The sequence below is a fragment of the Falco naumanni genome, chromosome 13, assembly GCF_017639655.2.
Source record: "Falco naumanni isolate bFalNau1 chromosome 13, bFalNau1.pat, whole genome shotgun sequence".
Classification (NCBI taxonomy): Eukaryota; Metazoa; Chordata; class Aves; order Falconiformes; family Falconidae; genus Falco; species Falco naumanni.
This window is the reverse complement of record NC_054066.1, coordinates 11637323-11654075: the sequence shown is the minus strand read 5'-3', so window position 1 is coordinate 11654075 and position 16753 is coordinate 11637323. Positions and strand designations below refer to the sequence as shown.

Genomic DNA, 16753 nt, shown 5'->3' with positions numbered 1-16753 from the left:
ACTGACAATTCTCATTGAAATCTGGCAAGATATGGATGTTTACAACACGTAGGAATAGGATCCACCACATTGATCTTAGGTGGGGGTACACTCAATTGCTTGAAAATGAGTTAAAAGCCTGCAAACTTGCTTCTTTTTGCCTTTATTATTTGTTTTAGTAAATATACCACCTCTTAACAATGCACTAATATCTTTGCAAGGCTCAGTTTCCCTGCTGCCATCCCTTGGAAGTATGCAAGCAGATTTATAACAACAAAGCGTATTTACTGAATGCAACACAATCACTTGGATACGTAAATATTCACAAAATACAGAAGGCAAGGCCTTGCTGGATGAGTATGAGATATAGACTACAAGATGCTGCCTCAGAGTTTGGCCCACAAGTCCTTGTTATATTGTGACACAGATGTGTATTACTACAAATAATAAATTTTAATTTTACAGCATGGCCAAAACAAAAAAACTTGCAGATTGTTATAATTTAAGAAAGATAGGCAATAAAAATAGCATAAGACAAATCACAACAGCTCAAAAAAAAAAAGCAAGCATGACCTTTAACAGAAGACTTACAGCCCTGATGTGGTCTGTCTATGGCATATAGAAATAACATGCTGATGCAGTAATCCGCTAAGGTCATGAGACAGGATGTCAGGGAGCTTAGGTGCTCAACTCAATTATCTGCACAAAGAAGTGTGCCAGCTTCATTATTTTTTAAGAGGAAATATGTCCATAAATCAAAGCCTTAGGATACATTTCAATTCTGCAATTTGATAGGAGTAATCTGGAAATATTCTTGTAAGGGCAGAAGCAGGTTGCTGGCTGCTCAAAAACCTAGCTAGCAACATGCCCTCTGAGTGGAAAGCTCTTGCTAAAAGAGTCTAGTTTTGATGTCCCACTCACCAGGCATACCGCGCTGACCTCTTGGTCCTGGGGGTCCAGGGGGTCCCTCATCTCCTTTTTCACCAATTGCATTATCATAATACTCCGTCTTAAGAGAAAGATGGCAAGTATGAAGGGAAAAGCACAGTACCTCATATTGAGCATTTTGTTAGAACAATGTTATGATCTCATTCATAACTTTGATGTTGTGATACCATGAGACCTTTCTAATCACACAGTATTTCCAAGCAGCCAGAAATGAAGTCATAGTTGTTATACACAGATAATACCAAGAGACCTGTACAAATAGATGAGGCTGGGATTTTGGCTAAACTCCTCGACTCCCAGAGAACTCCACTGCCTGCAGATGCAGTTACACAGGCAAGGTATAAGCTGGAGACCCAATTGTGAATATTACAGCATCATGAAACGAAAAATATTCTTGAAAGAAATCTCTAGGAATCACTTAGTTTATTCCACTGCCTCAAAGCAGCAGCACCTCTGTCTAGACTACTCTTCTAAATAATAATAATGAAACCAGACAAAAATCAACCACTTAAATCACACATGCATTAAAAAGTCATTCCTATAAAAAGTAATATTCAATTTATTGAAGTTTAGTATCATGACGTTTCAAAGTTTCTACAAGTTATAGACAAAAATCAAAAGGCAATTTGCAGTAACTTTTTTTTTTTTTTTTTTTTTTTTTACAACTACAAATTTTTGCTCTTTTCTGGATTAATTTGCATGGGCATCATTAGTGGCAAATCAGTATTATTATAATTCCTGTGCCTTCATATACAAATATCACACTGAAATTTAAACTACCTACTAATGCACCAAATTTAAAATTAATTAAAAACTGCTTAAAATTCAGAATTTTTATGTTTCTCCTCTAGATTTTTTGAAAAAAAGTGGGGGTTTAGTACTCTGACAATATTACAAATGATTCAGCTTTTTATAAAATTATTTCTTTTGAACAATTTGGGCAGAAGGTTTCCATTAAGTGTGCATGGGGCATTTAAGAAAGCCACTAGCGAGACAGCATGACTAGACAAAGAAATTGTACTCGCAGCATCTCTTGCTTTCTTTAAAAGGTCTTCTTTGGATTTTAAAAATAACATCACCTATTCTGGAACTGGTTAGAGATTGGTTTAAAAATCAACTCCTGTGAATTTTTGTAACTGCTCTGTGACAGTCCAGACTTCTGCTAAAATTGCTAGAACTGAGTGAGGTCTAACCAGGCCCTCATGTATCCAACTCCACATGAAGGAAGATGCCATCTCTGTGAGACTCCCAGGAACATCAGTACGTCAAGAAAGCCATGCCTCTATTAGCATCAAGGGACATCTGTTATTGCCTCATACAGCCAGTTCAGCTTATTTTTATTCCAAAGGTTTATAAAAAAGATATAATGAAGATAGTTTACACTTACTTGACCAGAAGCTCCAGGTGGACCTTTCATCCCTTTCACCCCCTTCATCAAACGACAGAGATGGGTTTATTTATTAAAACAATACATTACATGAAATTTGGTACCCACTGTTACTTCCGTACATTGCTTATAACATTAAATGAAAACTTCTGCTCCTGACCAGTCCTTCACCAACCCTGTCTCTGTTTCTTACACCACTGTTCAGCCACATACACCAAAAACTACAGGAAAACATCAGCAGGCATAGATGGACACCAGTTCAGACACATGATCTATTTCAGCTGATCCATTCCCTATTCCATGATATCATGACTTGTCATCTGTTAGGTAAATTAAAACATATTGTATACACAGTGATAAATAAAACAAAATAATAACCCCAAAACATATCTTATTCTCACCCTCAAAAGCAACAACAAAACCATTAGACAATACCTTAGCTCCTTGCCTTCCAGCCAGTCCTGGTTTGCCCTGTTCCCCCTTTTGTCCCTGCAGGTGACAGCACACAATTTTATGAGGATTCATCTCTTAGCACTGTCATCAGTAAGATTTAAAATGGAAAGTTTTCATTTTTCATGGTGATGGCAAGGTGAATGTGACTTGCTCAAAGGAAGAAATCTCAGGGAAAGACTGCATTTGGGGTACATTTCCATATTGGTGGCAAATATTGCATGTCTTTCATCCAAACCTGGCCTTGTAATGGCACACTCCATCAATCCCCAGGTGGAGCTGCTCTGGATAACACAAGTGTAGGAGGTTCTGGTTTGTTCTCCCTCTGCAAACTACAATTTCTGAAAGGGGAGAAACTGAACACAATGTGAGACACTCACATTCACAGCTCCCTCTCCCAGAACTTGGCCAGTCTGCATGATGGTGCTGATCTCAACAGGTGTCAGCAAGACCAGGAGGAAAAACAGTGCTGACTGCTCCTAAAGCTTTCTGCAAGTGCATACATGCCAGGAAAAGGGGCTTCTTAGATGCTTACGCAGTTGAATGCACTGTTAGTTAGTAAAGTTGAAATATGAACAGACCAACATCTTTGTCATGACCGGAAGTTTTCTTTCTGTTAGCTGAGACAGTAGAGCTTTGCAGTCTCATTCCACATCCTTTGTCAAACTGGAATGCATTTAGACTGTCTGCGAAGGTTGTTTTGGCACGATGATGTTTTCATAAGATAGATGTGAAAAGGGCTATTCTGACAGTAAGAACTGTGATATTTGTAAGGTCACTGTGACCCTAATGATGTTGTTAAAGGGGAAGAAGTGTAAAAAAAAAAAGAAAAAAAAAAAAAGACATTTGAACCACTTTAGCTTTTAAAGTTGTAACCAAACAAGATCATTTTGGTTATAAAACAGAGTATCTTAAGAATTACATGATGACAAGATGACACTTTTATTTCTATCAGTCAACTTGTTTCAGGCCAAGGCAGCTGTGACCTTGACAATAACTTTTCTTTGTAAAAGAATGTCTTTGATTCTAGTGATCAAAAATCATTTGTTTTGCTTCTTTATTAATGCTGAAGATATAACCCTTTTGCAAAAGTTTCAGTATGACTAACCAGAATTCAACTCAGTAGAATTAATTTTACATAACTTGGACCGCGTCTCAAACTTATTAGCTAGTCAGCAGCAAGCAACAGGTCTTTTTATTTTACACAGAAGAGACATCATCTGTGATATGAGCTTCTCTTTCCTGCATAAATCTGTGAGGACAGGATATGTCCCAAGGCCAGCCATGTGAAAGGAAACGTTTCACAGTGTATGTAAATCAACACTTTCAAACACATTCTGCAACGTGGAAAACCTGCAGCAGGAAGATATCACTGTGATAAACAGACCACTGTTACTTAGAAAGTGTTTAGAAGGCTTCCTTCATTACCGGTAAGCCAGGTGGACCCGGGGCACCGTCTTTTCCAGGTTTACCCTACAAAGGTAAAACAAAAAATAAAATAAAAAAATTAAAATCAAAAGAGGGGTCATTGCATTCAAAAAGCAACAACTACATGCTGTGCATATAACTGTATTTTAAGTCTTTATAAATTTTGAAAAGACATTTGGTTATTTTTTAAATGTTCAATATTTCTAATTATAACCAACGTTCATAAAACTCTACAAAACAGGGATTAAGATATTCCCTGAATATTTCTCCTCCCATGGAAGATCAGTTGAAGCAGACACTTCACTAGCGCAAAATGCCAGGCAAGTGCAGAAATCTTGGTGCAAAATCAGGTCCTTGCAGAAGCATAACAAATAAAAAAAAAAACCAATACAGCAGCTAGTATAATTTCTAATGGTGAGCATGAAAAGATACTGAAGGGAAACTTTTCTCTTACAGGAAATGGGGTTAAGAGATGACTTGAAGAGAAATTATTTAATGAAAAAGAATGCACTTCAAAAGGTATTTGAACTAGGACAGTAGACAGAAAAGTGAAAAAAGTAGGCAGCAAGCCAGAGTTATCTGCTGTCTCCTATGGTACACAGTGAATTAGGCAGCTGTCTGCTGAAGTCCTGGTATCTAGGTGTGGCAACAACACATGTTAAGCAATTCATAACAATAACAACAAAAAAGACAACAAATGGAAGGGAAAGAAGGGGGGGCAAATGGGCAGAAAAACAGAAAGAAAAGAAAAGATAAAAGGGAGGTGGAAGATTCTGAGCTCAGAACAACAGGGAAGAAAGAACCTTTAAGAAATCGTTTTTGCACAGAATAAATCACTGGAACACAAAAAAATTTTGAAAAAGATGACCAGACTGTGAATCGGGATGTAAGCACCAGAAAAAACAGCAATACTCAAAAGATGGCAGAACTAAACCACAGGTGATACTCTGGAAGAGAAGAAGGGGAGCTGGAATGATGTCACCAAAGGTTCAAAAATCGCACAAAATAGTATTTTTTTCAAGAACATAAAATACACAGCCATTTGATATTTTGTGCTCACTGATGTAATTTCAATAGCAAAAGGAAACATTTTATTTTTGTTTTAGACTAACCAGTAAGTCAGTGTCTTAACAAATTTTTATTTCCTTAGCATTCTTCAAGGTCAATAGGCAGAAAAGCAAGGATGCCTTACTTTCTCCACAAAGAAGGAAGGGAGGAATCAGTTAAGAAGAGTTCTAGAAAATACTGCATGACAAGACAGGGCTTTTGCAAACAGAAGGGATAATATGGAAGAAACACAGAAGATGGAGGAAGAATAATACACATGGGATAGCAAGAACTTTTAGTACTTTACACCAGTAACTCAAAAATTTTATAATGTATATGAATAATAACAATCAAGTTGCTCTAGAGTATCATAATCATTATAGCACCATACAACTGAAGGAAGAACAATCTACAGGTAGTATTGGTCTTGTCTTTCTGCCTTTCATTATGGAAAAGAACTCATTGCAGCCACAAGAATAATGGGGAAAGTTTCAAAATATATATGTTTGGACTGAAACACTTAGTTTGAAAATTGTTTTTCTTAATATTGCTTTCAAAATGTATTTGGAATCAAGACGTTTTATTCAGAAAATGTCATGCAAGATTTTGATTTATTTGGATATTTTACAGTTCTCCCCTGACTACATATTGGTAAAGTTATGAATTCATACATTTTTAGTTACTAAGAACCCACATCTTTCATTGTTTAGCTTTTATCTGAAAGTTTGAAAGCCATTTGAAGGCAAAATGGTAACTTACGATCTAACTCTCTTCAAAATGTAGATATTCTCAAGTAAATTCTAATGTGTATGCTTTTTAAAATAAACATGATTTTTCCCTCATATTATCCTGTTAACAGAATAACTCTCTTATGACAACTTTTTTCATGTCTCCACACACCTGCTGGTTGAGCATAATAATTTATGTCTGCTGCCTTAACTAAACCCAACGTTTATAATTCTCTTCTACATATACACTGGCACTATAAAGCCAGTGCATGTTCAGAAGAACACTTTTTTTTTTTTTTAAACGAAGTTTCAACAGTAGAACCTTTACAGCAAAACAAATAGAAGTGCATCCACCAACAACTGACCTTTACTTCATGTACTCATGGTATGTGAACTTCTAAGAATTGTCAAGTTTTCAGCTCTCTAGTCTAGTTTACTGGATGAAAGAGCTTTTGAATTGAAGAAAATTTGCTCTGAGTGGCACTGAAAGAATAACTGGAGAGCAACACTAGTGCAAAACTGCTGTACAGAAAATACTAACAGATGCGTATTCAATTGTTTGCACATACCTGGGCTCCAGGTTCTCCTTGATCACCCTTTTCACTTTCAGAATCACCAACCGGCCCCTGTAACAAAACCACACTCAAGATACACATATTTTGAGAGTCACATTTTGTAAATTAAATATACCTTTTATAATTTTTTTGTTTAATAAAGTGTAAAAACAAAGTACAGCTAGAATACTATGAATAGGTATTCTATTCATTAAAGGTTGGAATAAGTACTGTAAATACTGGACTCTTAGGAGCAGCATTTACTAGGTGATGTTGCCTGAACATCTGGATTTAAGGGATTTATTCCTGGTCACTTACTGTAAACCCCATTGGCCCTGGAAGTCCTCTTGATCCTTTTTCTCCTTTCTCTCCTTTCAAATCCTATTACACAGAAAATAAAAATTCAGTATGGCTTCTTGGGTTTTTTTGTGCTTACCATAACATTCATGTTTTACAAACAAGAAATCCTTATGTCACCAGCAAGCTTCTTTAAGCAGAGACAGTTCTACTTAAATGACTAAGAAACAGAACTTCATATTGGTGCTCCTGCCTAGGTCTATGATGTTTGAAAAGAAACTGGCTCTGCACATATTTCGGAACATAGCGAGCTCAAAACAGCCTACCTGTGATTGCAGGCAAAGGAATTTCAGTAAATACCCCAGACATGGCAACAAATTGCAAGCAAAAACCAAATAGACCTTAATTGCTTCACTGGAGCTACAGCTACCTGCAATATGTAAATGCAGTAGCTACCCACACAATATTTGCCTCTGTGGGCTCAAGATTGGATTAGCCTGCTGTGTAGTATTATTATGTATTAGGCCACATCCTCAGGTCATTGTAAAGGCAAAGTTTATGGGCTGCCTAATTATTAAGCAATTAGACTCATGCCCCAAACTACTTATGTAAGTTTTGAGGGGTTTTTAAACCTTAACACACAACGTCTCTGGAAAATTGCCATTCCCCCTGAATAAATTGCCACAGCTGTGACTGAGAAGTGCTCCAGATGGTCCATATCTGATTTAAACAGGGAAGAGCTGCTGTGCCTAAAAGAAGAGACAGATTGCAGAAGCAAAGTTCAGCCTTTCCTCATACAGTCTTGATGCAAAATTCACTTTTTATTTTAGTACATAATGGAGAAGGAGTTTTGATAACTCCATGTATTAAGATGCAAATTAGTAAAGGAAAACAGAGTCAAGAATAAGCTGAAGACTTGTTTGTTAGTATGTGAAGGTTTAAAAATGTGTACCTGTTTAAGTTCTATATGAGAAAAAAATGCAAGAATTTTAATTCACAAAACAATATTTAAAATGAAAGCTATATCAGAGTATTTCTCCAATACTCATTGTTTTTCCAACACTTTTCCATGTTCCAGTAAACACAATGAGAAAATAAACTATGAAATGTACATGTTGTAAGCTTTTGTGAAACTCTGGTAGCTCAGAGTCCTGATATTTTCAGTGACAAGGCCCAGAGGTCAGCACAGCTGTGGCTTTGATAGCCACTCAGAAAAATCCATGTTGATTTTGTGAAGCTAAAAGTGATTTACTCTTCATGTACTTAGAGATCCACAGCAGGTGGGTTACTAATAAGCACTTAGCATTCCACTGGTATCATTTAGATGTTCACGTGAATACACAGGCTTCAGCTGAGCTGGCCCTACAGACACACTCTAGGAAGAGCTTAGTATCTAACTAAACAAGTCCAAAAAAATCTTAGGATGGGTAAAAGGAAATGTTACTGGAACAATGAAAATTAAAATGCCCCCTCAAAGTAAAACCTAGTAAAACACATTATCTGAACGTGATGTTTAATGATTTTACTACCGTCATGTTGTCTGGTCCACTTAATGTCACAATAACTGTTCCTGGTGGTCCAGGGGGTCCCGTTAATCCAGTGTCACCCTTGAAAGAAAAAAAGAAAAATAGAGCAAATGCAAGCAGCAGTGTGTTTCAAATTATTATTGCTATACTTTTGAGATTGTGAAAATTTTTCTGCCATTACACTTAGCTGTTGATACAGTAACACTTCTCTTTGCTTGCTATTTGTCTTCCAATAAAAAAGTCATATGGAAGACTTCAGACTACTGTGACAAACTTCTAGCTGAGAAATATAAAAATCCATATGCAAATTTTAGCTTAAATTTTTAACTTTTATTTTAAATTAGCTTACAATTTGCTTATTTTAAAAGGTTATACAACCATTTTCACTCTACATGAAATAAAAGTATCTCCTTGATTATAATTTTTGTCTCAATTTGACTGAGCAAATCAATAAAATACACGAACAGTTTTTGGTGACATCCTCAAAACTGCAGTCTGTGTGTTACAGGGAGATGACTTCAGTATAGCGCTGACAGCTAAGATTAGCTTTCATATTTCCTTAACCAAAAACCTTAATATTGCAGTACGCTTTTTCACTAGGGATCTTTTAGAACAGGGGAAGTCCTAAATGTGATCTTTCCTGTGGACCTCAATAAAACAACATCCATAATTTCCAGTGATTTTAATTAAGCCTGTTGAATGCCTTTACATGCACTTGCAGCATAACAGCAAAGAATGCATCACACTCATAAGGAAGAAAGATGCTCCATGGTCACCTGAGCTAGTGCTAATGAATAATCAGTTCTATTTACAGAAGTTTTTCCAGGAAAATCCTAGAACATTCCCTGTAGTAATTACAAAGTTAAAACCAACCCCACTGTCAGATAGGGCTGCTTCAGTTCACAGCTGAATTTTTGCAGGTCAGTTAGCATAATTATGAGATGCCTCAAGTTCCTGAAAGCATCCTGTAAGGACATTCAGATGGACTACACTAGTCCTCCAACTGCAGGCTGAGGTCCTGAGAGACAATATATTCATTCGTAGTCATTTCTAGCTTAATGTCAGTTATACAGGGAATATGGATGACAAGTCATCCAATTTCTATTCAAAATCTGGGAGGTTTTCTAGCATCATAAAGCCTGACACTGAAAAGATGTTGGCCATAAGAAGTTGTGAGTCTACAGATGCTCTATATTTACCAATGTTTACAAGCTTAGATAAGCATTTAGATACACCGTGCAAATTATATATAAGTTAATTTTTATGCTATGTGTTAGTAAATATTAACTACTGGCTCCTTTTAGGTTTCTACCCTTCCATCAGGAAGTTTATATCATTAGCTTTTATGTGAAAACAGTTTGTCCTTCAATATTAATTGCCATGTTTTCATTTTCCAATAGAACACTTCCACAGACACACTGAAAATTTTTATTTCACAGTACTTACTTACCCAAACATTTCCCCATAGTATAACAAAACCCCCCAGAAAACAGAAACAAAACAGAAAAAAAATGTTAAATGTTAAGCATTTTATACAATTACCTTTCTTCCTTTGGTTCCTATCACTTTCAGTCCCATAAGACCCTGTAAAAAAACCCAAACCCCTAAATGTTATTTTAGTTTTAAAAACACCTATAAAATGAGTTAATTGATGTTACACATAATAGGAAGTTTTCATTTTTATTACCAATCTGAGACTACCTTAGGTCCAGGAGGTCCTGCTACCCCTGGCATGCCCTAAAAAAAGGAAAAATTAAAAAAATTCCTTAACACAAAAAATTACACTCTTCAGCACCAATACAGGCGTTTTGAAGTACCCAGTTTTCACATGAGTGATACCACTGTTTTTATTCTTTTTTCCACCTTTACAACCATAAGTTGTTGTGAGTGGGTGACAGAATGCCTATATAATCTAGTTGCAAACATATACATCTCTCACAGTTATACACATTAGTATTTAAAGTGAATTTATGGGTAATTATTTGAAAATTAAAACATGCCTACATGGACAAGGATGCTTCTGAAAACATGAAAGTGCATAAAAATAATTAAAAGAAACTGAAAAAAAAAATCAGATGTATGCAGAAGGATATGGATGTTGCATACACATGTCTCTTGACCTCAAACAAGTCTGGGAGGGTCAGGTACTTGTACAATTCCATAGGTTTCTAGCAAAAAATCAAAGGTTAAAGTACCAAGTGAGACAGAAGTTCATACTCACTGAAGCTCCTGGAGGGCCCTGTGGTCCAAGTTCTCCAGGGTACCCTTGAGCACCCTGGACACCCTGCATATTAAAAGAGAAACAGGAGTAAATACCCTGGCAAGATTGTGAGCAAACCACAATGCTAAATTCAATGGACCGAATAACAAACAGAGGAGCAGCACTGCCTCTGGATTTCCTTTTCATGTCTCAGGATAACACAGAAGTATAATCCCTCCTCACTGCTTCATTGGTTGGTGTATGTTTTGAAACATGAGAAAACATATCTGTTCTAAAACTAAACCACTCGAGGATGTATGTCCTGTTTAACTGTGGACGTTCTCATAGTCCATACAGTCCCATTGCTAGCCCTAATAAGCCTCTAATCTTTTGAATATTCTATGCAATAAGTTCTATACTTTAAAGCTTTATTTTCAAAAAAATGAAAAATTAAAAATTATTATTTTCCTTTTAATTCAATGTCCTCCATTTATTGTAACAATCAAAAGAAATGTCTGCTCTGCCTTCTATCAATCTCCGTTTTAAAAATATGGATCAGAACGTCCTTTTTACTACTATAGAAGCTGAGCTGTTCTAATCTGTTCAGTCTTACTTCATGGGGAATTTTTGCAGTTGGACTAGGTGGTCATTGTAGGTTCCTTCCCGCTGAACTATTCTGTTCTATTCTGTATGTAGGGGAAACCCTCCAAAAGTGTTACCAATTTTTCTCCATGTATAAAGTTTTGTTGGTTGTCTGCAACCTGACTTCCCTACCTCACTTCACTAACAAAGAATGGAAACTATTGGTTCTGATGGCAAAATGAATTACTATTGTCTTGGTGTACTCTGTTTTGTAAAGTGAGAAGAAATACTTTAAATATATTGTATTAATCAGATTGTAGAATTAATAATTTAAGACACAGAATTATTTTCTCATTTAGAAAATTTTCAGATCATTTAAAAATATTATATCTATAAAAAAATATAAACCACTGACATTTTATATAATATAATTTTAATATATAACACATACTATATATAATGTGGTTTATATATATATAGATTGTTTGTGTGTGTGTGCATCAGTCTGAATTAATTCTGAATTACCTGAAGTCCAGGCACTCCTGGCAATCCAGGATCACCTTTTGCACCATATCCTTGGTTATATCCATCTGCAGGGAACCCCTGGATAATTGGATAAAAAGTTATGGTGTAGAACTCTGTGGTGGAACAAATCTTCTAATACAGTTTGTAGGGAATTAAGCAACATCAGAATTGCATAATGATGGCGACTTTCCACTATGGATAGTTTTACCTCTAAAAAAGATTTCATTAAACAGAATATATCTTTTTCAAGCATTTCAGTTCTCTGTCTGGAGCAGTCTTTATTTCAGACATACCTACATTACTCACCCACAGTCCTGACCGTCAATATATTTCTGGTACTCTTTATCCCTTTAAAATACTCTCTAGTGCATTTGCAGATTTCCATATCAATTCATAAGCTGTATGGGGGAGGGGCTTAGTTCCTTGTGTGCTTGAAAGTGTGAAATACATTACATGCAATAACAGTAGTTAAAGGGGGGAAAAAAACCTAAATACTGTTTTGTAACCTGGAGTGAGTGCAACTAGTACAGATGAAGCACCAAAGTTTGTGGTTGCTTCTTCTGGGAAGTAAACTGTTTCCTATACACAGAGATGTTAAGAACTCTTTTTCCAGCAGTGAACATGCACACACATTGTTGATTGTCCATAAATATTTCACATAGTATGATGTAAATAACTGACCTTCTCTCCTTTGATGCCATCAATACCCTAGGGAGAAGAACAATCATATTATTAAAAGAGAAAAGTGAAAGAGATAGTGGTGAAAGGGCACATTCTAAATGTACTTTAAGGTTGGCAATCTTGAAGTGATTTCTTTTCACAGACACAGTGTATAGCCAGATACATGTTTACTGTGCCAGACTTCAATTTAAGAAGAATGAGCATGTTGTTATGGAATACTCCAGTCTCACAGTTACAACTCTATAACTGAAGGCAGAACAGTTTTGAAGCCTGACCTTAAGAAACAAATCAATAATAATAAAAAAAAAAAATATCAGAAGAGCTGTTAAAGATCATGGTTAAAAGTTATTCAATTTGAAGCCACTGGAACTTGAGAGACAGCTTTCCTTTTCTGTTTGTTTAGAAGTTTCTTTAAAAACACGTTTCTACAGAGAAAAACCAAATCCTAGAGTTAAAGCAATGCAACTAGAACGAGAAGTTTTGGGTTTAATTCCTGGTTCTTATTGACTTAATTAGGCCATATCCTCAAAGATATTAAGCACAAACTGAAACTGTAATATATTAAATATACATTGGACACCTTTAAAGATGCAAGTGGTAAGTTTTCACGAGTGTGCCTTGAGACACTAAAGAGCTAACACCAGTCAATGAATTTACATGCACTCATTAACTAAGAAGTTAAGGCCCAACATGCAGCCGATAAACGCATTACCTTTAACTTTCTTTACCACACAGTTTTCATATTAATGTAAGTGGGGCGACCTATATATTTCAAACGTTGTCAATGTCTGCTAATGTGATGCTTTACACTCCTTCAGTGAATGGCTTTATGTGGCAGAAATGCATGCAATCATAAATTTCAGACACCTACTGGAATGCCTGGAGCACCTCTTCTACCTGGAGGACCTGGAAAACCTCGATCGCCCTGAAATTGGTAAGAGTGACTGTTAATGCATATTATTCTTTATCATTTGGTCTGATTTTAGCAAAAGTGATTAAAAAAGAAAATGTTAATGTTATCATACTAAAATTGTGAGTTTTATTACCACCATATTTGCTAGAAGGGGCACAGCCTCACTGTATGGGGTCTTGACTTCTATCCGAAACACCAAGCTTTATTAGCTATGTCAGATCAGTTCACTGTTTCACTAGAAATGCATGATTTCTTGTAGCAGGCACCCTTCTGACTCCTTCTTTCAGAATGCTGGAAGCATTTCTCATAGAGCATAGAATACCTAGTGAACGGTAACTTAACGTTAAACCTTTTAATTGCTTTCAGAATTTATGAATTGTCAACTGCAAGCTAGACAGTGGTGAAATAAAATTAACTAGCTATCTTTTCTATAACCCATTTCAACAGAGGGACAAGTTGGACAAAACTGGTTAGGTCACTTGGATTTGAAGAAAAAAGGTTTTATTTGTCAAAATATCAAACATTATTATTAACTTTTTAGCAAAGGCCATCAACGTGTATTATTTAATTATATCTCTTACACCGAAAGACAGCACTTTTCTTTCCTCTAGCCTCATGATTCAAAGTTTTCCTAATTGATAAAATCACAAACCAAAATAAATCAGCGTTGATGTACACTGGGAGGAAAATTGTTTTTTTGCCTGTTCCCAAGCATAGCAAAACACGATCTCTGTGATATTCAGCATGGTTTGTACCTTTGTGCCATTACATCCTGGAGCACCCGAGCGCCCAGGAGGACCAACAGTTCCCGGTTCACCCTAAAACAGAAGTGTGAAATTGACACAAGTTTGTTTTTACACATTCATATTGCCCTACAGCAACACTGGAAGAGTTTATGCTAGAGCAGTGTTTCACAAGACCTGACAGATTACAATGTGTTCTTAAATCATTACAATGACTGAGAATTGCTGATGTTAAGATTTTTATCTTTAGGCTAATTGACAGAGAGAATGCTCATGTTGAGACTAGAGTGAGCACATTGGGCTGAGGATAATTATGTGCTGAAGACTGTAGTAAGACAGAAACGGTTAAATCAGTTTCATTTTTACTTACTGGAAGGCCTGGGGGACCTGAAAATCCAGGTATTCCTGGGGCTCCCTGATGATATAAAAATAGAAGAATAATGCAAATATTAAGCAAAAGCTCATGATGCAGTTTTTCATTTCTTATGAATGCAACTATGATTCTATCAAAAGACCAGTGTGTTCTTAATACTTCTGACTATGACCAAGTATAATAGTGGCTTATGTACTGTTCACAAAGACTGGTTTTGCCCACAGAAAAAAATCCAAAACATCTCTTTATGGAATTCCAGCCTGACTTTTTCCACAGCACACCCCAATATAGTATGAACCTTGTACATAAAGTGTAGCGAGAAAGGTAAAAGTTAAAAAAATAGATAATGTGTATACTCTGTGTCATAAATTTTAAGAATACTTTAAAATCATATATAATAATTTAATTTTCACAAATTACTGAACCAAGATGGCATTTAACATGACATCTAATACATACAAGTTTGTTTAAAATATAAATACTTACTCGTATACCTTTGGGTCCAGCTAAGCCTGTAAGCCCTGGAGAACCCTAGATCACAAATGGAAAAATAACGTAGTTCAATATAACTGAGAAAAAGAACATATCTGTCAACGATATGTGCAATATTTTTAATGCCAATGTGCACATGAAACTATTTAAATAAATGATTTGCCTATTACAGACACTAAAGCAAACAAGCATTTAATACAACTTGCATAAATCACGGTGTCTTGCCCTCCCTTCCAGTGTTTACAGGGAATATATCATAGAATCACAGAATGGTTTGGTTTGGAAAAGACCTTGAAGATCTAGTTCCAGCCCCCCTGCTATGCGCAGGGACACTTTCCACTAGACCAGGTTGCTCAAAGCCCCATCCAGCCTGGCCTTGAACACCTCCAGAGATGGGGAACCTGTTCCAGTGCCTCACCACTCTCAGAGTGAAGGGATATATATATATGTCTCATCATAGGTCAAAAAAATAACAGTCATGGTATGTTGAGAAAGCAGTTGCTATGGCTCTGTTCAAACTGTGAGTCCTGGAAATGCTTCCCTATGAGGAAATAGCTGGAAGGCTCCCAGATATGGGTGATGTCCATGTAATGATCAGGTATATGCATATACCAGCCCCTCTCACCTGCACTGTTGTGCATAGAAAGGAAAGCCAGGAGCAGGCTGAAAGGGGGCTAAGCAGGATGGGAGAGCAAGGCTGAAAGGAGACAGCAAAGCATGCCACAGCACAGTCTAGACAGAACCTGCTAGAATTCTTTCAAGGTGCTTAGAGCTTTACTGATAACAAGAAGTTTTTATCATTTCCAGAAAGGAAATGGGGAATGTACCAAACTGCATAGCTCCTAAAATCCTGGTATGGATAAGTGCTGGAGCCACATTAGTGCAGGTCATAGACACAATTTGATTGTGGCCCTACTCTCCTGATTTATACTGTGGCTGAGTTCACACTATATTTACACACAAGTAATTTATTCATCAGAGTCATCATAATTATTTAACAATGACAGCAAGAGTACTGTTCCTGAAGACAAATAGAAATATTTTTTTTAATGAGCAATTTATTTGTTTTTTCTGCTTATGCAGGAGGCATTGAAAATTCATATTCAGCCTCAGTTTAGGCCTATAGGAAAGAAAGCAAGCCCAAATCATGGAAGCCACCCTCTCCATACTGCAGGCAACTAGGTATTTCCTAAACAGACCAAGATTTATCTTTAAAACCATCTTTCCCTTCAAATTTTCTTAAATCTGTTTTTCATATTTGTCTCAGTAGTAGCTCGTTTCCTCTCTTTCCATCAATAGGTGTCAGAGTACACTGCTAAGACAAAATTGAGGTTATGCTGCTAAAATCTATTTAGACCCATGTCCACTGCCTCCGGCAGTTCAGTCCACGTGCTTTAGCACTGGGCAATGGACAACTAACAACAAAAGCCCATGCATCAGCTACTTCAATTCAGTCAAAAATGACCATTGTAGCTGGTGACTACACAACATCCCTCACCTGAAACAGGTTTGGTTTTGTTTAGTTTTTAAAACAGAATTCTCTATCCAGTCATGACTCACTTTCACAGTCAAGCATGGTAGTTTCTCTGTGTGTCTCTCTCTGTATCTCACATACACACCTACCTTTGGTCCCTGTGGTCCTGGAGGTCCTTCTGGACCAGGAAACCCTCTGTGACCAGGTGGACCTGGAACACCAGGAAAGCCTTTTTCACCCTGTAAACATTAAGAGAATGAAGTTCTTAAAATATCTATGAATTCTCCTTTTGATAACTTATTTCTAAGGCATTCATTACTTTCAGTACCTCTTAACTTATACATATGTGTCTGTAGCAGATATATTATCCTTGCCCATACTGACCTGTTTTCGTGGTCCTGCCTATGTGCTGCCTAGGCCACATGG

General features: G+C 36.5%; 1 protein-coding gene across 2 annotated transcripts in view; it reads right to left on the bottom strand.

Annotated features, from left to right (window-relative positions):
* Nucleotides 1-16753, bottom strand: part of COL4A3 (collagen type IV alpha 3 chain) — an 85593-nt gene that overhangs the window by 32747 nt on the left and 36093 nt on the right. The window contains exons 6-22 of one of the 2 annotated variants that reach the window (XM_040612490.1): nt 16477-16566; nt 14848-14892; nt 14359-14403; nt 14001-14063; nt 13204-13257; nt 12333-12359; nt 11652-11729; nt 10566-10628; nt 10046-10081; nt 9887-9928; nt 8348-8425; nt 6840-6902; nt 6537-6593; nt 4193-4237; nt 2750-2803; nt 2315-2356; nt 901-988 (exon numbers count right to left, since the gene is read on the bottom strand). In XM_040612490.1, the coding sequence (XP_040468424.1) occupies nt 901-988; nt 2315-2356; nt 2750-2803; nt 4193-4237; nt 6537-6593; nt 6840-6902; nt 8348-8425; nt 9887-9928; nt 10046-10081; nt 10566-10628; nt 11652-11729; nt 12333-12359; nt 13204-13257; nt 14001-14063; nt 14359-14403; nt 14848-14892; nt 16477-16566 (970 nt within the window). Of the gene's footprint in view, nt 1-900; nt 989-2314; nt 2357-2749; nt 2804-4192; nt 4238-6536; nt 6594-6839; nt 6903-8347; nt 8426-9886; nt 9929-10031; nt 10082-10565; nt 10629-11651; nt 11730-12332; nt 12360-13203; nt 13258-14000; nt 14064-14358; nt 14404-14847; nt 14893-16476; nt 16567-16753 lie in introns of those variants that run through there. The other variant, XM_040612491.1, reaches the window with a different exon arrangement.